We start from the raw sequence: 20786 nt of genomic DNA, 5'->3' as shown, positions 1-20786 counted from the left end.
CTACAGTCCACGGAGTTGCAAAGAGTCGGACACGATTGAACTGACTTAGCATGCATGCATATTAGGTGGGCACAATATGGAGGAGAGGAGACCTTGTCTCATGGGGGGCTAACCTGAGGGGGAAGGGAGGGGCAGCATCCTGTGTGGTTGAGTTGGGGACCTGAATGGAGGAGGAGGAGCAGCAACATCAGTCCCTAGCCTCTGGGCTCTGAGAGGTTTGGGAGGTGGTGTCCACACAGCTGAAGGGAAGCCATCCCTCCCCTTGCCGACCCCGCCTCTACACAGGGCCTGCTGCCTCCCATGCCCATCCTGGGCAGGCAGCCAAGCCGGGAGCTGGATGAGTGCCCACAGCACGCTCAAAGGCCAAAAGATGGGCACCATCCAGTTGGCAGAGGGAGAGGCAGCTGGCCCAGGAGGGGAGAAGTCAGGGAGCCGACTGCTGGGGTCGTGTGCCCAGACGGTGTGTCCAGGACGTGCTTGGCTGCCCTCCTGAGCTGTCTGTCTGGAGCCCCTCCTCTTCCTACCCTGGCCCGGCCACCTAAGTTACTGTAGCTGGAGGGAGATTTCTAAGGGGCGTCAGAGTTGCCCTGAGCCAGGCAGTGTGCTTGGCTCAGGGCAGGCCTGGGGGCGGGAAGGAAAGTGGAAGAGAGAGCCTGGATTAAGGCTGCAACTGGGTAGACCAGGAAGTGGGGAAACCGGTTTGTCATTTGGGCTGCTTGGGGTGGGGTCTCCTCTTCTGCCTCTCGGCCTGCCTGCCACTCTGCCTGGTGGCCTACAGCGAAGAGAGGTACTGTGTCCCTTCCTTGCTCATCTAAGCTGGCTTTGGGAATGCCAGGAGGAAGCAAAAGGGGTAGGGGTCTTGGCCCACTTTCCCCTCCCCAAGAGAAGTTTGGAAGAGAGGGGACAGGACAGAGAACCCGAGAGAGAGAGGTAGCAAGCAACCAGGATGGGAGGAGGGGACAGAGTCACCTGGAGAAGTCTGTGGAGCCAACAGGTAGGCTATGGTGGGACAAGGAGTGGGTGGGAGTAGGGCAGGGGTGGGGTAGAGCTGGCGCTTTGCAGCCTTTTTGGAGGTGACTACGATGTCGCCAAGGGAGGTGTGAGAAGGGGCAGGAGCTAGAGCGCCCTCTTTTGGGGTCCTACTTGGCAGATGGGCAGAGACTCCCCTCACTCACAGCGCCGGCCCCTGCAGTTTCAGCAGACGCCCGCAGGAGGGGCCGCAACCCGAGCTGGGGAGAGGGGGGTGGGAGGAGACAGCCCAGCAGGGGGCGCCGGGGAACTGGGTCCCCTTGGCCGAGCCAGGTCTAAGGAGGGGACGAGGGGAGCGTCCCGGGAGAGGAGGGTCCAGACTCTCTCTGCACAGGGAGCTGAGCTGCGGAGGTCACCTTGGCTGAAGAGTAACCCCTGGTCCCTCCCTGCCCCGTACCTCCCCCAATGTTTCTTCATCCCACGGCCCGCCAGGGTTTGGAGAACAAGTTCCCACACCCTCGAGATGCACCCCTCTCCTTCGAGGCCGGCTCCCGGCTTTAGGCAAAGTCTCTATCATGGCTTGAGGACTGCTCAGGGTATGAGAAGCAGGTGCAGCGGGGCGGGAGGCCTGAGCGCGCCCCGCATCCGCTGCCCGGCCACGAGCCGCGGGATCCAGCAGTGCAACTGGAGGGCGAGAGGCGCCGGCCCCCTCCCCTCCCGGCTCCCTGCCACCCCAGAGGCCCTTTGTACGTTCCAGCCATACGCGCGTGCCCGCGCCGCGCGCGCTCCCGGCCGCAGTGACACACCCGCACCGGCCCCCGCGCGCGCGCGCACACACACACACACATACACACTCGCTCTCGCACACTCGGTGACACGCCCGCGCGCGCGCGCGTACCCACACGCCCGGCCGCCGGCGCCCTCCCAGCTGGTCCACCCCGGCGGGGCCCGCGCCCCCGGCCCGCCCGCCTGGCACCGCGCCCCAGGGCTGGGGCCCAGCGAGGAGCCCGCGAGGCGGCGAGAGGGCAAGCGCCAGGCAGGCCGGCCCGGGGCCCCCGCCCCCCGCGCCCCCGCCCGATGGGGAACGCTCCGTCCCAAGGCATGTCCCTGTCTCTCTCCTTCCTAATGTGCCTCCATGCTTAAGTGGAAGGTATTTCTGTTTTCTTTGTGTGTTTTCCCCTCGGCCGGGGGCGGGGGCGGCGACCGGGCCGGGGAGGCGGTGGCCGGCGGGGCAACGGGTGCTCGGGTCGCAGGTGTGTGGGGGGCAGGGGACCGCGGCGCGCCGGGCTCGGGAGAAGGAAAGGGCGAGAAGAGTGCTGGGTCCAGAGAAGGGGTCCGGCATTGGCGAGGCTGGAGACCGGGTGGGGAGGGCCTCGTGAGGCCCGGGGAAGGGAGCCCCAGAGAGGTGGGGGGTTCAGTTTTAAAGAGGTTTGTGCGGGGCAGGGAAGGAAGGAGAGAAGAGAAAGGGGGATGGATGGTGAAGAGAGTGGGGGAGGGAGTGGTCCATCCGAGGTGGATGAAGAGGAGGATGCCGAGAGGCGAAGGGGATGGAGAAGTGGTGGGAGCATCAAGGGCCTCTCATTCCCCCAGGTCCCAGAATGGGGTGCACGCCCTTGGATGGTGGTGGTAGGCGCTTTGCGCCAGCCCCCCAGGGAAGGAAGGGGATGAATGTATTCTGGGATTGGCTGTGTTGCCAGGATACCAGCCTGTGTTCCCGCCCCTTTCCCCTTTCCTTCCCCCCCACACCTCCCCATCCTCCCGTCACCTCGAGGCCCTAGCCCTGGAGACCTGGGAGCCTAGGTAGCAAGGTAGCAGTTGCAGAAACTGGGGACCCGCTCCCCTCTCGACTGGCGGGTAGGGAGGGGCCACGAGAGGGAATGACTGGGGGAGGGGCCATGTGATCTTAAGTCCGGGTGAAGAGGCCAGAGGGCGAGAGAGGGCGCCCCCAGCTGGGGAGAGCGTCTAGGGTGAATGAGGAGGTAGGGACTGAGGGAAGCTGAGCGGCAGAGGGCGGGGCTGGGGAGGGGCCGCGCTAAGCCCCCCCTCCCCTCCCACGCACCCCCTTGCTACGTCAGAAGCTCCTGGGCCAGCTCCGAGTCCTGTCGGTGGGGGCAGCAGGATGCTGGTGGAAGCAGAGGGGGCCGGCCGGGTGCCTCCGCAGCTCGGCTGGCAGGGCCCGGCGGGGCGTGTGCGGCTGCTGGTGCAAGCCCCCCCGCCCCACCCCTCCCCATGCAGCCCTGGCAGTGCCTCCGGCGCTTTGCCCTGGCCTGGTGGGAGAGGACAGCGGAGGGCAGAGCCCGATCTCCCAGGGAGGAGGCCGGACCGAGGGACCCCGGGGGCCGAGGGGAGCCAGGTGAGCAAGAACAGGGAATGTGCGAGGAGATCCCAGACTGGCAGTCCCTTTTCTCCAATACTAGGGAACCAGCAGGTCTTGTAGCCCCCAACTTGAAGGGAAGTGGGTTCCTTGATGGAGCCTTACAGAAGATGTTCGAACTCCTGTTGTTTTGGGAGGGGAAAAACAGATGAGGGCTGGAAGAGGGGATAGGTAATCAGACTTCTAGGCTTGTGAGTCTGAATATTCATTGGTGTTGAGTTTGAGCACTTTGGGGTGGGGATAGGATGCCTTCTTTCCAACTCTGAATACCTTGGTCTGGGTGACCTTGAGCCAACTGCTTTGCTATCTAACTCCGTGCCTCAGTTTCTCATATTCCCTTCCCTACCCCTCTTGCTGTCTTAAAGAACTGATGAGGCGTTTGATGGAGACTGTCACTGTGAAAATGTGGGGCTCCGTCATCACTGGTGGCAGCTGTGGTGGTGGTGGTTTCTGGCATGGTTGTGAGTGTGTACGAATGTAGGGGGCAGTTATGGTTTATGTGTGAGGTCTTCTGCTGGTTGGGGCCACTGTGGGCAAGTGTCAGGGTCCGGCATTCATACAGGAAGGAAGGCTCCAGGCAAGCTGGGAGTTGTTGAGGCAGAGGCTTAACTGGTGGCCTAGTGTAGAAGCAAGGGATGAGGCATAAGGGGAGGGGGTTCCAAGAATAAGATTCCCCCTCCACCCAGACTGCCTGGCACCCAGGCACCGCTGGCAGCGAGTGCAAAGGCTTTGCCCTGGCTTCCTGCCACCGTGCCTTGGGGACAAGAGGGTCTTTGTCCAGTGCCCCCCCCCCCAACCCCAGCCCTGCTCCTTCCGCCCTTACCATGATGGCCAGTTCTCTGTGATGACCCTCAGGGCTGGGATGGAGATGCAAGTGTGCTCTGGAGATCTGGAGGAAGCAGCTGTGGTCTTCAGGCAGTGCTGAGTGGAGACCGGGAGCCCTCCTAGGGGAACGTCCCTGGGAATTGGGAGGCTTTTCCCCCCACCACCCCGCTCCATGCTTTCTGCTTGCCTCCTTGTCTCCTTGCCTAATGAGGAGGGGATGGTGTCTGGGGTCTTCATGGCCTGATTCCTGCTGGGAATCCAGGGTTCCAGGTCTCTTAAATATGTACAGGGTACAGAGTAGGGTGCTGTGATGCAAAGCCTCAGGTGATCTCTCTTTTCTGTCTGGCCAGGGACCCACCCTGGAAAAAAGGTTTAATTAGAACCATTGATTCCTTCTTTGGCTGTGGGCATTGATCTCACCGGTGTGGTCAGAGCTGGGGCTAATGGGGGCACGGCTGCCCAGTTCGAACAGGGAGGGGGCTGGGCTCTTGGAGGTATCACATCTGTTTTAGTCCCGTCTCCACTCCAGGTTAGGTCTTGGGGAAGGAAAGGAGACGGGGTTTTGACCTGAGGGAGCTGTGTTTGGAGTCCGAGGATCATCCGGAGTAGTGGGGCCAGGCTCTAGAAGGGAGGGGCTGCTCCATTGGAAGCGAGACAGTAGGCCCTTGAGGGGGCAGGCAGAGAGTTCAGGGATGGATCTGGAGCTTGCCATGAAAGCTTTGCTTTCGAGGAATCCCAAGCACTTATCTCCTCCAACCCCTGGCAAGGAGATCCCATTTCTTCCTTCGTTTGTGTCTTCAAGGTCCAGAGAGGGACAGAGACTGCCTCCGAGGCCCAGTGGGCCTGCATCTGGCTTCTGAGCCTGGCAGTCTGACCAAACAGCCCCTGACTAGGCACAGAGAGCCGAGGGTGAGACTCATGGCAGCCTCCCACTGGCCTCTGGGTTTGGTGGGATGTGGGGGACAGGTTGTGCCCCCCTAGGCCCTGGCTGCCTGTTGTGGGTGGGCTGGTGCAGGTGCAGGCTTCAATGAGCCACTCAGATGCTCTTTGAAGAATCCCTTGTTGGCTTCCTAGGGCCCATTCGAGCAAAGATAATAAAAATCTGGCCGTCAGCGGGTTTGAGGGCTGCATTTGCTTCCCCTTCTTTCATTCCCAGCTCTGAAAAGCGGAGATGAAGGCTTTGGATTTGGCTGGGAAGCTGCGCTTGCCTGCCCCGAGGGAGGGAGGGGAGGAGAGCGGAGGGAGGCAGAGAAGGGAGGACCGATTTCCTGGCAGCCGGGGGATTTGCTGGGGAGGTGGGCAGAGGGGCAGGGACGTGGTCCCAGACTCCCTCGGGCCTCGATGGGGCTCCCATGACCCTCAGCCTGGCTCCAGCCTTATCCTTCAGGTCTGGAGACTGGGAGCACCCCCTCAGCTCCACTGTTCCTACATTCACCGCTCTGCTTCTCAGGCTCTCCGCTTTCTTCCCCAGTCCCCTCCACCCCTCCATCTCTCCCACTCTGCCCTTCCTGGGCTCTCTCCTTTGTCTCCCTCACTCGACTCCTGAGTCTCCCTTTTTCTCCCCGTCTGCCCCCTCCGATCTGTCTGTCTGTCTTCTTTCCGTAGCATCTGTCCTGCTTTCTAGGACCGACTGGAAGGCTGAGAAGCCAAGTTGGTGGGGAGTGGGGGAAGGGAGCTGTAGCCACAGAAGGGATGGGCTTGAATGGACTATTATGGTCTGTCAGGTGTCATAGTTACCAGAGGCCAGGCGGAAGGGGGCTGCTGAGCACTTAGAGATGTGTGTGTGGTGAGGGCGCTGTCCCCCTCCCCGCACACAGCGGGCACCTTGCCCTGACATTGGGCTTTAGACACTCAACTTCTCTTGCCACCTACTGCCGTTTGGCTGACAGGAAATCAGTGCCTCGGCACCCTCTGGCCCCGTCACCCCTCTGGTCACCCACTGCCCCAGGCATCATTGCCACCCTGGCCCACGGTTCCCCCACACCCCCTACCCAGGCTCAGATGGGGAAGGGAGGTGGCCAAGGGAACCCTGTACAGACCCTGAGACCCCTGCACCATCCTGTAAGCCCCCCAGATGGAAAACAAGACTGTCATGGAAAGAGCACTGGGCTGAGTAAAGAGACCTTCTTAGGATCCTTCGTTAGCGCCCAAATGTCCGCGTGACCTTGAGCAAGTCCCTTCCTGGCAAGGGCCTCTTTCCTCACCTGTGAAATAAGGGGGCGGGCTGGGTCCTCTCCAAGGTCTCTTCTGTCTTTCCACTGATGTTGTGTCTCTCTTCTGGGTGATTTGCATATGCTTTGCATACATTAATGGTGCCTGCTCGAAGGGGGAGGGTGCCGCCCACAGGGACCAGAGTCCAACCCACCACTCAGATTCCCCTTGCCCATTGGCCCAGGCTGTCACTGCAGGAATCTCCCAGAGGGAAGGAAGCTGGGGTGGGGGGGGGGGTGGGTCTGAGAATTCCCTAGGGAGGTGGCTCCTGTGTTCCAGCCCTGGCTAGAGGAAGAATAGGGGGGTAGCCCTGGTGGAGGGGACCCCTGTCCTTGTCAGTCCTGCTCCAAAAAGTCCAAACAGGAAAGCCAAGTGGTGTGAATTCACTGCAGTTGCTTGTGGCTACCACTGGTTGTATGAAATCCCAGTGAGATGGGCAGAGGGGCTTGGAGGTCTCCGTCCTCTGTTCTCAGGGCCTAAGTACCCTCTACATGCCAGGAGCTTAGCTAAGTGTAAGAGTCCCTCTCTCTGGCTTCAGCTGCCTCCCGCAGCCCAGGACAGGTCCGGCCATCTTATGCCCCTACTCACTTCTGCTCAGACACCTGGGCTCTAGGTATATGTGGGTAGGAACTTGGACCTGAGAGATGGTCACCGAGACCAGGATCATTGCATATCGGGCGCTGCCCGGTCAGCACACTGCCTGACCTCACGGGCCTCCTCCCCTGCCACCTGCTAGGTGCTGTGTTTGGTACAGGCCAGTGTCCTGCATCTCAACCCTCAACCTGCCTCAGTTTCTTTCACCCATACCCTCATAATGCCATCACATGGGGCAATACTGGGGTAAAGGTTGGCAGCCTCAGAAACCAATACTGGGGTTTCTGAAGACAGGAGCAAAAATCACCTCTCCACCGCCACAGAGGACGGACCAGAGGAAATGCAGCAAGAGGGATCCAGGTTAGATTTAGTCTCGGGGAGGAACTGGCCCAGCAGGCAAATTAGTTTCTGACTACAGAATTGTTGTGAAGCTTAAGTGAAACAACAGATGAAAATTTCCAGCACAGTGCCTGTCACATAAGAAACAATAAATGGTATGGGGAGGGGATGGCTGTCTCTGAACGCAGTGGAGACCCTCCCCTAACCCGAGGTGCAGGAGTTTGCAGGGAATGAGAAGCTGGAAGGACAATTCCAAGAAGAGCTGTTTCTCCCACATTCAAGCTGCCACCGCAGCCCTCCTGCCCCTCGCACAGCGCACTGGGCTCAGGGCCCAGCTACCCTGGGACACTCTGCCCTCATCCTCTCTGCTGTAGGTGGGCAGACAGAGAGTTTGGAGGCTGGGAATCCTGTTCTTCTTCCCCTCCCCCTGTCTTTGCTCAGGACAGCTTGAGAAGAAACAGGCCCACGCTGCAGCAGGAGGAATCGAGGTTAGATGGGAAGGAAATCTCCCGGTGCATGAAGGGTGGCTGCTCTGAGGTGCTGCTTGTGCATCTTTCCCCTCAATGATAGGTGTATATGAATGCAAGTAGGCTAGTGTTGTAGCTAGGTGCAGCGGACTGGTTAATATGACCTTTGAGATGACCTTTGGGCTATTGTCAGGAGCTTGGTAGGTCCAGTTTAATCTCATGAGGCTGTGGTGGTTGGTAGAGTGCAGGGGGCCATGATGGAGAGGGGTTCAGAGCTGCTGGGAAGGAGAAGGGACAGGGGAGTCAGTCTTTGATCAGAGAGGTCAAGTGCACGGTAAAGAGCAAGCATTGGATGGTGCCAGCTCGCCTGCCTCCCTACTGCCGTGTGACATTGGGCAAGTTAGTTGCCTCCTCTGGTCTTCAGTGTCCCTGGTGTGAGAAAGAGGACAGAACTAGAAAATCTAAGATCCCTTCAAGATGTCACAGGTTCTACCCATCTCCTCTCTCCTGAGATAATACAGGCCTTGCCATACAGAGAGTGGGAAAAATACTTCCCAGCTCCAGATAAACCAGGAAAAATGGAGATTTGGCCCAAGAGAACACTGGTGCTTTTGTGTGCCTGCACATGTCTTACAAACAGTCCCTCCTGCTCCAAAGGCACACCTTGTCTAAATCTGTCCAATGGGCCCAGAGGATGGGTAAGGGAGAGGCTACAGGATTCAGCTAAGTCCATTTTCCTCCCACCCCAGAAAGGCTTTGCCACACTCCATTCCACCCAGAGACTATACTCCAGTCCATATTTTCTTCTGCGGAGGCACTTCCAGCTGGTGGCTCATCTCCCCCACAACCTTTTCCTGGTTCCTGGTAGCCTCAGCCACCTGGCCCAGTCGCTTGCATATCCTGGAGTGGAGTAGCGTTAAGATTGGGAAGGAGCTGGGTTTTTCACGTGCCTGCCTGCCACACCTTGGCAAACATCATCATCCCAGCACCCTGACCTCTTTTCCACCCTGGCCACAGAGCATGCCGGAGACCTCAGACCCAGGGGCCCACATCGGAGGCGGGGGGTGCCCAGAGCCAGAGACCCCCATGTGGCAGCCCTAGCTGGAGATGTTTGTGCAAAGCCTAGGAGGCAGAGAGGGTGTGTGTCCTGCCTTCTTCCACCCCAGGGCGACTGATAATTGCAGGCACAGCAGGCATCTGTGGTGTTACCCCAGGCCCAGCATCTGCCTCATTGGGGAAAAATTAACGATCCCAGTTCACTGGGAAGGCATGCCACGGCTCACTGAAGCTCTTGCAGATGCATCCGGGCCTCTCTGCCTCCTCTCCTGGGCTGTCCCCATGCCAGTCCAGCCCCTCCCCGTGGTCAGGCTGGCCTGAATGAGTCCCTATTCTTGCCTCAGCCCTCTTCTGAGTTGGAAACTGGAACTCTGAGGAAAAGCCAGGGCTACCAGGACTGACAGTGACTCTCGCTTTGCTGCCCCTGACTTTTTAGACTCTCCCTAGTCTGCATGCTCAGGAGGATTTCTGGATGTTAAAAGAAGAGACCTTTGAGGGGCTTCCTGGAGCTTCTTCCATCATGGCGACTGGAAAGTAGGAAAGGGCTCCTGGAAAGCCAGAAGTCATTAAATGATGAAGCTTGGGAGATCCTGAACTCACTTCTGAACCCAACAGCTCATCCCCTTCCCCTGATCCCTGGTCCATCTGCAGCTGAAGGTTGGAGTTATCTGCCTCCCATTCCTAGAATGAGGCAGAAAGGGATGGAAACAAAGCCTTCTCTTCCCCTACTGTCCATGAAAGATAGTTTATATTGGAGCATGGGATGGAAGGAAGTTAGACTTTAGGCAGAACTTCCCAGATGGCACTGAATGGGAGACAGACAAATCCTAGGGGAGGTGGATGGGAAGCAGTTCAGATCTACAGTCAAGAGCTCAGGCTCTGGATTCAGACAGATCTGGGCTGGCATTCCAGCCCTGACACTCACTGTGTGTCTTGGGGCAAGTCACCTCACCTCTCTGAAGTTCAGTTTCCCCATCTGTAAATTGGGGCTGATCACGGTGGTTTCCTCACAGGGTGGGTACCAGGATTAAATGAGGTAATTTAGGCGGAGTTCCTGGCACATTGTGAACTTTCAGTAAATAGTAATCTTTGTCCTCCTCCTCCTTACTGTCCAACTGAGAGTGAAAAATGGGTGGCTGTTCCCCCAGGAAGAAGGGGCATATATGAGAAAGTCTCTTTAATCTTACTTAAAACCCAGATTCTCACCTCAGCCTGTTTGGGGTTGGGCCCCTGGAGCTGCCACTTAAGGCTAGTGGTGAGGAGGGAGCTAGGGCTCTTGAGACTTCGTGCCCCCAACTGGTGCCCCTCTGTGCCCCACCCCTAACCCCACTGCCTGTCCAGGAAGCCCTCTGGGGTTAGATATGTTAGTGAACATTTTTGATTTCTTCACCCAGTCAAGGTCCCAACATCTGGGTACAACAGTTGCTTCTCCCCAGGGTGCCTGCATCTTGGGTAATCAGTGGGAAAATTGGAACCATGAGATTGGCAGGGGGCTCTGAGGTTGCTTGCAGCCAGACGTGATGTGGGTGTGGATGGGTCTGAACCAGCCCAGTGAGAACTGGGCCCAAGAGGATGCCCAGGCCACAGTGTCTCCAGGCAGGCAGGTCGTAGTGCTGCGCACCCCCAGATGCAAGGCAGAAGACGGGCAGCGCGGCCTGGGGGGCGGCAGTACAGTTAGAAGGGCTTCCTGAGAGTTCGAGAGCGAGAGGGAGGCAGCGGGATGCATAGCTGAGAGGGGCCCTGCTCTGGCAGGCTGAGGATTGGGCGAGCGTGGAAGCAGGAGCTGGCCACAGGGCTTTGGGCGATATGGGCAGGGGTGCCATTTTCCGACATGGTCCCCATCACAGCGAGTGTGCGTGTGCGCTTGTCGGGTGTGAAGAACCGCTGCTTCCTCTGTTGCAGACAGAGGAGGGGGCCCTCCTCAAGGTTAGGGGATGAGTGGAGCCGATGGGGGTCTCTTGGGCTGGGAGGGGGTTTCAGCAGAGCAATGAAGGGAGGCCCTCGGACTCTGAACCCACCAACCTTCCGGAATGGGGTGGCCTTGGCTGGGGGAGGCAGATGGGCCCTCCAAGGTGCTCTCATCTGGGGTCTTGTGTGGGCCCCCAGTAAAGTGGCTGTCCCTATTTCTGGGAGGAGAACCAGGCCTGGCTTGTTGGCTGTCTGTCCTGGGGACCCCACTCTGAGGAACCCCATGTTTTTTGTGTTGTCCTGCTGTCTGTCTCCTGTCTGTCTCCCACCAATGTTTCTGTCCCTTCAGCCCCAGCTCTTGACCCAGCACCCCATCTCTGTCCTGCCTGCCCCCCAGTCCTCAGGGACCCCCAAAGGGGCAGCTCCGAAGGCTCTTCCTTGCTCTGTCCCAGTCCCCGCCTGCCCCCCTGGCCAAGGCCCCTGCCCGGCCGGCCCATCCCAATGTGGGAGCCCCGCCCCGCCCCATCCGTTCTCCAGCTCCTGTCCTCCGGCTCTGGGCCTTCGTTCACACTCTCCTTTCCTGTCCCTCGCCCAGGGCTCCAGCGTGCAGCGGGAGGGAAGGCTCCAGGACTCTGCTCCCTCTGTTTAAAGTCTCCAGGTTGGTAAGCCAGGAGGGGGGCCTCTCCCTACCATCCTGCCTCCCACCGCTCCCTGGCAAAATGGGGGAGGGGGCTATCCCTGGTGGGCCCAGGCCTTTGCTTGGGGAGAGGGCAGCAGAGACTTGACTCTGGGGAGGGCACCTTGCCTGGCAGAGAATGTGTCCGTGTGTGCACGTGTGTGCATGTGAGTTAGTATGTGCGAGCAAACACGTGTGCATGTATATGTGTGTGCTGGCTGCAAAGCTCTGTGTAGTGGGGGCTGGGAAGGGGGAGGAGGAGGAACCCTCTGTCAAGGGAACTGGAGACCTGGGGGGAGGGGTCAGGAGCAAGGGGCCTTTTTTATGGGGGAGAGCCCATGTTCCAGCATCAGCCAGTGGAGGGGGATCAGAGAAGATGGGACCATGTCGACCTCAGTACAGCTTTGTTGCGTTTATAGGTACTTGTAAATCTGTGATTTCATTTCATTTATTTAATCGTTTATTCATTTATCCATCCATTCCTTCATTCAATACGGACTTATTGAACCCCTTCTCTGTGCCAGGCACTGGGCTAGGCTCAGAGGCCAACAGTGACAAGACAGCGAAGGTTCTTCTGTTGCTTAAGTGGTGTGGGGATACGGGTTAAGGGGTTGGCAGAGTTCACTGGCTGTGGGGCCTGAGGCTGTGGCCTGGCCAGCTGACTCCAAAGGGCAGTGACCCACTGTCCACTGATGCCCATCCGCCCCTGCTCCCCCTGCTGGCGGCTGCTCCTCACTGCATGTCTCTGTTGAGCATCCCAATGGCACTCCTCTCATAGCGTGTTCCTGCCAAGCAGGCAGTGACTGGACGTCCCAATCCATGCAACCTGGGGACTGTGAGCAGCATTGTTGGGCCAGAGCAGAGGCCACTTTAGAGGGCCTCTGGGAGCCCACCTCCACTTCTGTGCCCGGGACCAGCAGCCTAGGGCACTGGACTTGAGAGTCAGCCTGATCTGGGTTCAAATGCTCACTTAAGCCATGTCTGAGCTGCTGGCCTTGGACAAGCCACTTTCCCTCTCTGAGCCTCATTGTCTTTGCCTATAAAATGGCAGGCTTGTTGAGAAGAGTATAGGAAAAGCAGCAGCCGGACCAGAGCCTGGCCCGTAGCAGGGGCTGCCCCATTGTGGTTCCCTTTCTGCACCTCCCCCAGCCCCTCCCTGGGGTGGGGCAGCTCCAGCCGGGTACTGTCTGAGTGCTGCCCCTGTCTCACCTTGAAGAGGGGTTGCAGAGTCCCTGTCTTGGCTGTTTGCAGGCTCCGTGTCCCCCAGCCCTTCTCCACTCTCTGAAGGATGCTTCGGCCCCAGTCCGGGCAGGCAGATGGGGCAGGCAGCCCTCCTTGCCACTGTGGCTGCCGCCGCCTTGATGGCTTTTTAATAACTTTGCTCGGAGACAATCTGCAGAGCCTCGTTTGTCTGCCTCTTAATTAAAATTACCGTTTTCCTAAAAGAGCAACATTGCTGCTCCCCTCCCTCCCCTATCAGTGGCTGCTGCCAGGAGAAGGCAGAAGTGACTTGAAATTGCTGCCTTTCCCCTCGGCCCCTGTCCTGGTCACACAAGCCACCACCCACCCTGCCCCACTTCTCGACACAAACAGGTGGGCCAAGGCTGAGTGTCAGGAACTAGGAAAGGAGGAAAGAGTGAATGTCTTCCTCTTTCACTTACACTCTTCCAGAATACTCCCAGAGACAGGGAGCTCAGTCCCTCTCAAGACTTACTTTCTACATCTGTAAAGAACCAGAGCAACCCCTGTCTGGCTGTACCACCCAGAGTGGAATAACATGTGGGGAGGGGGGTTTAAAATGTGCTGTGAAGGGTTATTAGATTGTTTGTGGTGGGGCAGGCGTCATCTGGGGCCAGAGGCCTCCCTGGAAGTGGGCCCTGTGGGGTCAGCTCCTCTGCCTACTCTAGTTAGAAGGTACATCCACATTCCCTCCGTGATTCAGCGAGAGCAAGGGAGTGCAGGGCTGGAAAGGTATGGGGGGTTCGTTTAGTCATTACTGAGTTTGGGGGGGAAAGTGTTCCTGGTAATAATAAAAATACAAATGACTAATATTTACTGAATTTTGCTCAAAACTGTATGAGCCATATGCTGGATCAAGCCCTGTACCTGTGTCCCTTCATTTCACCCTCATAGCTGTCACATGAGCTCCATGCTGTAATCTCTATTTCACAAAGGTGGTGACAGACCAGAGAGCTTAAGTAACATGCCCAAGGTCACACAGATGATCCACCGTGGTAACTGCAGCCCTACTCCCCCTCCTGCCGTTGTACCTTCCACCTGAAGTCTTCCTGAAGTCTAGCCTCTGTCCCTCATGCTGCATGTAGAGGGCTGTGCCTTTGCTTCACTCTCTGCACCCCTGCAAGCACGGTTCCCTGTGATTCAAGCCACTGGAATCCGCTTCCCTCCCCCTACCGCATTCCTGGGTCCACCCCTGGGGGAGTCTCGGGGCAGGGGGGCTTCCTGACCCTGAAGTCAGGGGTCAGAAGTGGATTGGAGGTTAGAGAATTCTCATGTGCATACCTCCTTTCGGTTCTAGCCAGAGTCCTTTTCCACTCTGGTGAGGGTGGGCTGCGTGGGGCCAGGGAAGAGACCCAGTGATGAGGCTGGGGCGGCAGATGCTGCTTGTGAGGCGAGGGGCCGCGGTCGTACGTCATAGCTCCACCAGCAGGACCCACCTGGGAAACGGTCTGGAGGAGCGGGAGGCGCTGCAGCCAGGCGGAAATCCAGCACTAGGAAGGACCCCTTGAGATGCCTCTGTTTCCATCAGCTCCCAGTGGGCCTCGCCTTTCCCTCTGTGACCCTCTGCTCCTGCGCCTCCTCTTCCAGGAAGGCCCTGCCTTTGTCACCTCCCACCTCTGCTCCTCCCTGAAGTGTCCCTCCGTGACCACCTCCAGGCTTGCCCCTCTGAGCACTACAAGATGTTTGGTGCCTTAAATGTAATGAGCTTTCTGTTTCTGGAGGTATCCAAGTCCCGGCTGGGTGGCGTTCCTGCAATAGGGAGGACTTGCAGTTTGGTGTCGGCCCTCTGAGTTCACATTCGCTCCTGGGGCAGCAAACCCAGTTCTTTCAGGGGCCGGAAATGAGTGAAGCCGTGGATGAGGACCATAGAGAAGCGTGCTTATGTTCCTTAAAGGCATTAAAAATCAAAGAAACAAAACAAAACACTACCAGCCAAACAAAATGCCTACACCCCAGGGTGGCCAGGACCCATGCCTAGACCCAGTATGGTCTTTGCTAAACTGCGATTCACTTACCTTGGCATCTTCATGTTGCCCAGCGCACAGTAGGTGTGTACGCATTGTTTGTTGAGTGAATACATGATCACCTGTGCATCAGCCACTGTGCTAGATACTCTGTATGTTTATTTCTTCCCCTCTGCTCAAGGTGGGCATTGTTTTCCCCGTTAGAGAAACTGATCTCCAGTGAAGTAAAATAACTTGTTCAATGTTACACTTAAGGGAAGGGGCATTTTTTGATTTGAACCTTGGCGTGCTGTGTCCTTCCTCGACACACCTGTGTGTGACCCAGAGCACGTGCATTCCATACCTAACCTGGCTAACAGGGAGCTCTGGAGTGGCTAGTGGCCACCTGGTTGACATGCGCTGCACACCTCTGGGGAGGTAGGGTTGAAGGAAGTGAGGGCTGCAGAGGCGAGGAGGGAGCAGATACCCCTCACCCCAGTAAACCCTTCCTCCCTCAGCTTCCGGTCCCAGCCCAGCAGCCTGGGGATGGTGGCGTGGTGACAGGTGCCGAGCTGCAGAGATGACAGTACTGCTGATTCCCCCATAATTACTGTCTGATGAGATGCCAGAATTAGCCACCATGCGAGCATGGCATGCAGATACGGGGCAGAGTGCTGGGAAGCAGCGGGGGGTGAGGGAGCCTCTCCTTCCAATCCAGGGCCCTCTGGCAGTAGGGCAGAGTCTGGGGAGGAGGAAGTAGGTTAACAAGAAGGAAGCACTGTGTGGTTAACATGATTCAGATGTTATCGTGTGGGCTGTGGTTTTCCAGTCCTTAGAGTGGTTGGACACACCCCTGTAATGCCTGGCTGCTGGATAGGGTATCAAGGGCCTCAGGCCACTAACCAGAGAATTATGGGCAGAGCAGGCTGCCCACTCAAACTCCTGGGCAAAGGCTTTGGTGTTTGGAGCTGGGATATGCCTGGCTGGGCTGACAGGGCCATAGTTGCTAGGAAGAGGCTAAGACCCTGAGCAGACTCCTGGAACCACATTGATGAGGCCAGGCATCAGAAGGCAGAGGGAAGTGCTTCGATGGAGCCAGCAGGTTGTACTCACTTTGCCAGGAATCATTCATCCCCGGCAGGAAGAGTCAAGTTGGCCCTGAGGCTCGAGGTCAGGGGAGGCCTGAAAGTTAGGAGCAGGGGATAAGGAAGGTCCTCTTGGTCCCAGAGCAGGGCTGTGTCTGCCCTGGCATTGATTCTCCTGGCACACAGGCTGGGGGCAGGAGGAGGGCTGGTGAGTGCAGACACAGTGGGGTCACCTGGGCTGCTCAGACCTCGTCTGGACAATTGGAGCCGTTCTGAAGGCCACCAGATAACAGGAGTGGTGACAACATGAGGCTGACCCAGCAGACGGCAGTGCAGGTAGCCCAGGGCTGAAGCCAGCCCACAGACGGAGGGACTTGAGGTGTCGGGCTGAGGGAGAAGATTTGGGTCCAGGAGCCTTCATTCTGGCCCCAAGGGAGAAGTCATGACCCACCCCCGGTCCCTCTGAAGGCCGTGGGCACAGACTCTGGCTCACTTTAAGGAAGGAGGGGTCCCACAAGGTATCTGGTGCCTTAGACATAATGAGGTCTCTGTTTCTGGAGGTATCCAAGTCCCGGCTGGATTGCGTTCCTGAAATATGGAGGACTTGCAGTTTGGTGTTGGCACAGCCTGTGGCAGGGGCTGGGGGGGTGTGTCTGCACCAAATTGAGGTATGGGGGAGGGCTGTGGAAAAGTGGAACCTCCTTCCCATCCTGGGCTTCAGGGGCCCTGGGGCTGTCCTGCTCCCTGCCCCTCATCCTCTTTCAGCCCTGTCCTGGGGAAGGGTTCATGCTCTTCTGCTGTGTGGTCTCCCCAGAAAGGATGGTGTTGAGGATCTCTGTGCTTCACTAGGGAGGGTGCTGTTCGAGTCCTCCTTCTTAGGAAGCTAGACAGACTGAGGGGATATAAGGAGTTCTGGCCCAGGGGCTGAGACAAAGACTCAGGGATGAATCAGCAGGGCATCGAGGAGGGAAGGGGGATCCCGGCTGAGAACCCCACTGTCGAGACCAGGGCTTCTCCATTTACCAGCTCTGACCGTGGGCAAGTCACCCCTTCCTGAGTCTCTGCTTTCTCGTCTGTAAAATCGGGGAGAGCAACCTCACAAGGTGTGTCTGAGCACTGAATGAAGAGTGGCTATCAGAGCCCCTTGGGGACCGCCCTGAGTGTATGCCGGTGGGAGGCTGGGTATCAGGAGTGCTGTCTTTCACGGTTGGTCCGTTTCCCCCAGAGCACCCAGCAAGCCTGGTGCTGAGTTCACATCTTGTCACTCCACACGGATGGGTGGATTTAACTGAGATGGGAGGTTGGAGTTTTCGAGTCTTTTGCAGATGGAAGGCGAGACCGTGCATTTCTTCCCTGCCTTCCAGCTCATGCGCCACCTTCCCAGATGCTGCTCTGGTGGACGGTTCAGTCTAGACACCAGGGAGAACTGAAAGATGCCCCTGGAATCTGAGCAGGCCTCCAGGTCAGTGAGGACCCAGCAGGCAGGCAGGAAACCCTGAGTCTCCTCCTGCCTTCTCAGGCTCCGCCTCTTCCATCCTCCAGAGTCTTTCCGGTACTAACCTCAGCGTCCCTGGGGAGGGAACCTGATGGGATGCACACTTGCTGTTTGTTCTCAGTGGGCCTTCAGGGCAGCAGAGTAACTACCTTGTGAGGTGAGGGCTGAAACTCACAGTCCTGTCCTTCGCGCTCCGGCAGCAGGTGGAAGTGGGTCCAAGGCCCGCCAGCTCCTTGCAGGAGGCTGAGAACCTGTAGAGGGAGACAGGGCTGGGCGTGCCAGGTCTGGAAGCGGCCTCTCGGTCCTTGGCATTGCCTGGCTGGGTAAACACTGGTGAGAGTGGAGTGGCTTTTATGTCAAGACGAAATGTAAACGCTTTCAGAGACCCTGAACTTGGCAATGCAAGAGAAGGGCCATGGAAATCGCGTCTCTGGGAAAGGGTAGCTGGATTCAGGATGGCAAATGGGGTTCCCAGTGTCTCTCAGTCCGAACTGGAGATGCCTCAGACTAACACCCGAGGGAGCTCCCACGTGCAGTGAATCTGTCAGGGGATGGTAAATGTACACGATGTGTGTGCGGGCACCGTGCCCTGTCTGCCTGCATGGCATCCAAGATGGCACAGTGGTGGGTCAGGGTGGCGGCTCTGTGGTGACCCAGAACTGGCTGGGCCCAGGCGTGCCCTTCTGTGTGTGGATGCCTGTGGTGGGTGCAGGGGAGCCCCTGGTGACTGGGCACGTGTCTGTGAGCCTGTGCTGGGCATGTCGGCCTGCACCACGGGGCACAGGCATTGACAAGTGGAAGCGTGGCCTGTGGTTGGAGACTGCAGACACCAGGACCCCGTTGTCCTGGTGGCTGAGGGAGCTGTCTGGATGCTGGGGTGTGGGGCTGGGAACAGCTCCCCGAGAGAACCTGACCCCACAAATGGCGATGTCTCAGAGGAGGATGTAGAAGGATCCAGCCGGGCTGGGGCTCCTGTCCAACATTTGTGAGACCCTCGAGGAAGCCTGGGTGTTGATGACACTTCCCTCTGGGGAGCTGGGGTGTATGGTGGGGCTTCCACTCCCTTGCCTCCAACAGATTGGGGTCCCTCTTCCTGGGAACAGGATGCCTCCCTCTGGGCTTGCTTTCAGCCCGAGGCAGCTTCAGGGCTGTGGTAAAGGTCCCCTCACCCACACCCGCTGCCCAGGCCTTAGCACCCTGAGGTTCGAGTTCCCCTGCAGGGGATGGAGGGTGCTCTGGCAGCCTCCCCAGAGCAGTGGCAGAGCTGGAGCACAGGCATCTGCTTTCCCGCCTCCCCCCACCTCCCTCCCTTCCTCCCTGCCTGTGTTCCTCTCCGCTGCCTCTCCAAGGAGATGTGGGGCTGACAGGACACCTTCCCTGGGCGCGTGATGGTGGTGGAGACGCCAGGCAGGAGTTAGCTTGTTAGCGCGGGCTGTGTGGGCACACGCCAGGGCTGTTCCCAGCTTCTCCAGTGAGGGCTTCAGACTAGGGGTGACGTGCTCCCCTCTGCATCCCCGCCCCCGCCCTTCCTGGGGAAACCAATTAGCCAGATCTTCATCAGCTAAAAATGCAACCCCCTACCATCCTGGTTGTGATAATGACTGTGGAGTGAAAGGAAATCACGGGATCGGGCAGATCAGGAAGGGCCTGTCCCCCGCCCGCACCCTGGCCGATGCCTTTGTGCAGTGTACAACCTGCACACCCGTCTGAGTGTTAACAGTTTTTTAAAAAAACAAAAACAAATGAAATGACTGAGGCTCCAAGAGGCTGCTAACATTCTGAAGGTTACACAGCCAGACAGTGGCAGAGCTGGTTTGAAGAGAGCTCTTTCTCCTCCAAGTCGAGGGATTTTTGGTCATGCCATAGCTTCACCTGCAGTGGGGGAGGGTTGCACATGTGAAATTCTGAGCAGGAGGCTGGCTTGTCAGCTCTTTCGCCAGGAGGGAGTCTTGTCTGAGGAGTATGATTCAGGTGCCACATGGGGACCCTGGTTTCTGTGCAGTGAGCAGCTGCTGGGCCGGGATGGGCACCTGAGGGGTGGCTGGACTGTGCCCCATGGCCTTTCTCTCTCTGGGGCCTGTGGTGCCATGGCGTTTTCCTCCTTGCTGCTGATTTCTCCTAAGGAGCTTGTTAGTCTTGCCCTCCTGGGGTCTGGGGCCTGGAGAAGGGATTGCTTTCTGGCCATTGCTTTCTGGGAAGTGGCAGAGAGGGATGGGAAAGTCCTTGTCCCTGGGGGCCAGGATGCTCAGGTTCCATTCCTGCTCTGCTTCCAGCTCCTGTGTGACTCAGGTTCATTCTTGGTGCCTCAGTTTCCTTCCCCTTGAGAGGCATTTGGCTGGAGTGAAGGCAGGCGCAGGCAGGGCTTAGCTGAACAGTCTGGAGACATCACTCTGCTTTGCTAAGAGAGAAGAGCCGTCACCTCGCCAGGGAGAGGGCTGTCCTACGGTTGTGGGGAGTCATGGAGAGAGGGCAGCAGGTCGAAGGGGACAAGGACTCCACGGCCACGCAGAGCCAGGGCACTGGCAGAGATGGCACTGAGGCCAAGCCTGGCATCTTTGACTGTCCCCAGGCACCCCCCCCACTCCTAAGGTGGCCTGTGAGTCTCTTCACCCCACCTAATTCTGTCCTGTAAGACCACCCAGTCTGGGTAGGGGAGGGGGTGCCTCTGCCTTCAAGGAGGCCCCAGTCTAAGGGGGAGACGAGGGCCTTGCCCTGAGGGAGCTTCTAATCCAAAGGGGTAAATGGGGGCCCTGTCTAGTGCCCCCAAAGAGGAGGCCCAGGTCTTGGCCAGTCTAAGGGGAGACAAAGCTCTGTCCTAGGCGAGCCCCTAGTCTGATGGGGGAGACAGGGGCCCTGCTCTGGGGTGTCCCCAGTCTAAGAGGGGGACACAAAGGCTCTCAGTCTGAGGGAGGAGGCATGGGCCCTGCCCTGCGATGTGCCCAGTTGGAGGGAAGAAGCCCTGCCCTGCGGCGCTCCTGGTCTGAGCAAATGGACAGGGTCACAGGACAGAGTCGGCCTGTGGAAGGGTGGGAGGGAAGAGTTGGCTCAGGGAGCCTCTGGCTGGGGCAGTGCCCACCCCACCCCCAGGGAGTCCGACACCCTCCCTCTCTCAGATGCCCTCTCCCTGGGGAAAGTTCCAGAAGCCCTGCTGGGAGCAGCCGAGACCCAGGCAGGTGAGCTCTCCCTCCCCCAGGCCTGACAGGTCCTTTAATTAGATTCCGACTCGTTTACCAACTAAGTGGCCTTCGGTGGGTTTTAAATCTGTGCAAATTGGTTCGTGTTTTTCTGCCTGCATGAAGCTGTGACTGACGGTGCCCTACACCCGCCCCTGCCTCCTGGCTCCCTCCCGGGCAGACTCTGTGGTCCCACCCCGCTATCCCCCTAGAGTCTAGATGCCCAGCTTCCCTCGGGGCTGGGGAGCGGGAGAGCAGGGTTCCCTGAGCAAGGGGTTAAAATAGTCCAGGGGGTTCACAGTCCTCTTCCTCCTCTCCCCCCAGCCCGGGGAAGGGAGTCCACATAGTTAACTCACTCAGCCTCCCCTGTCCTTGGTTTCCCTGCTGTACTGCCCAGAGAATCGACCCGATCTAGGCCTTTCTCCACGGTGG

At 58.3% G+C, this 20786-nt stretch overlaps 1 protein-coding gene across 5 annotated transcripts in view; it reads left to right on the top strand.

Moving 5' to 3' along the window:
- The first annotated feature begins 2026 nt into the window (after positions 1-2026).
- Positions 2027-20786, top strand: part of SRCIN1 (SRC kinase signaling inhibitor 1) — a 71942-nt gene continuing 53182 nt past the window's right edge. Inside the window, exons 1-2 of one of the 5 annotated variants that reach the window (XM_015458804.3) lie at positions 2029-2119; positions 11339-11401. Coding sequence is in view for 3 of the 5 variants with exons in the window: in XM_015458812.3 (XP_015314298.1) it covers positions 3199-3322; positions 11339-11401 (187 nt within the window). In the remaining 2 variants the exon portion in view is untranslated. Of the gene's footprint in view, positions 2120-3100; positions 3323-11338; positions 11402-20786 lie in introns of those variants that run through there. The other 4 variants (XM_015458812.3, XM_015458813.3, XM_015458805.3 and 1 more) reach the window with 4 other exon arrangements.

Source organism: Bos taurus, chromosome 19, assembly GCF_002263795.3.
Source record: "Bos taurus isolate L1 Dominette 01449 registration number 42190680 breed Hereford chromosome 19, ARS-UCD2.0, whole genome shotgun sequence".
Lineage (NCBI taxonomy): Eukaryota > Metazoa > Chordata > Mammalia > Artiodactyla > Bovidae > Bos > Bos taurus.
Note: the sequence above shows the minus strand (reverse complement) of the source record. Positions and strands in the feature narration are given on the sequence as shown.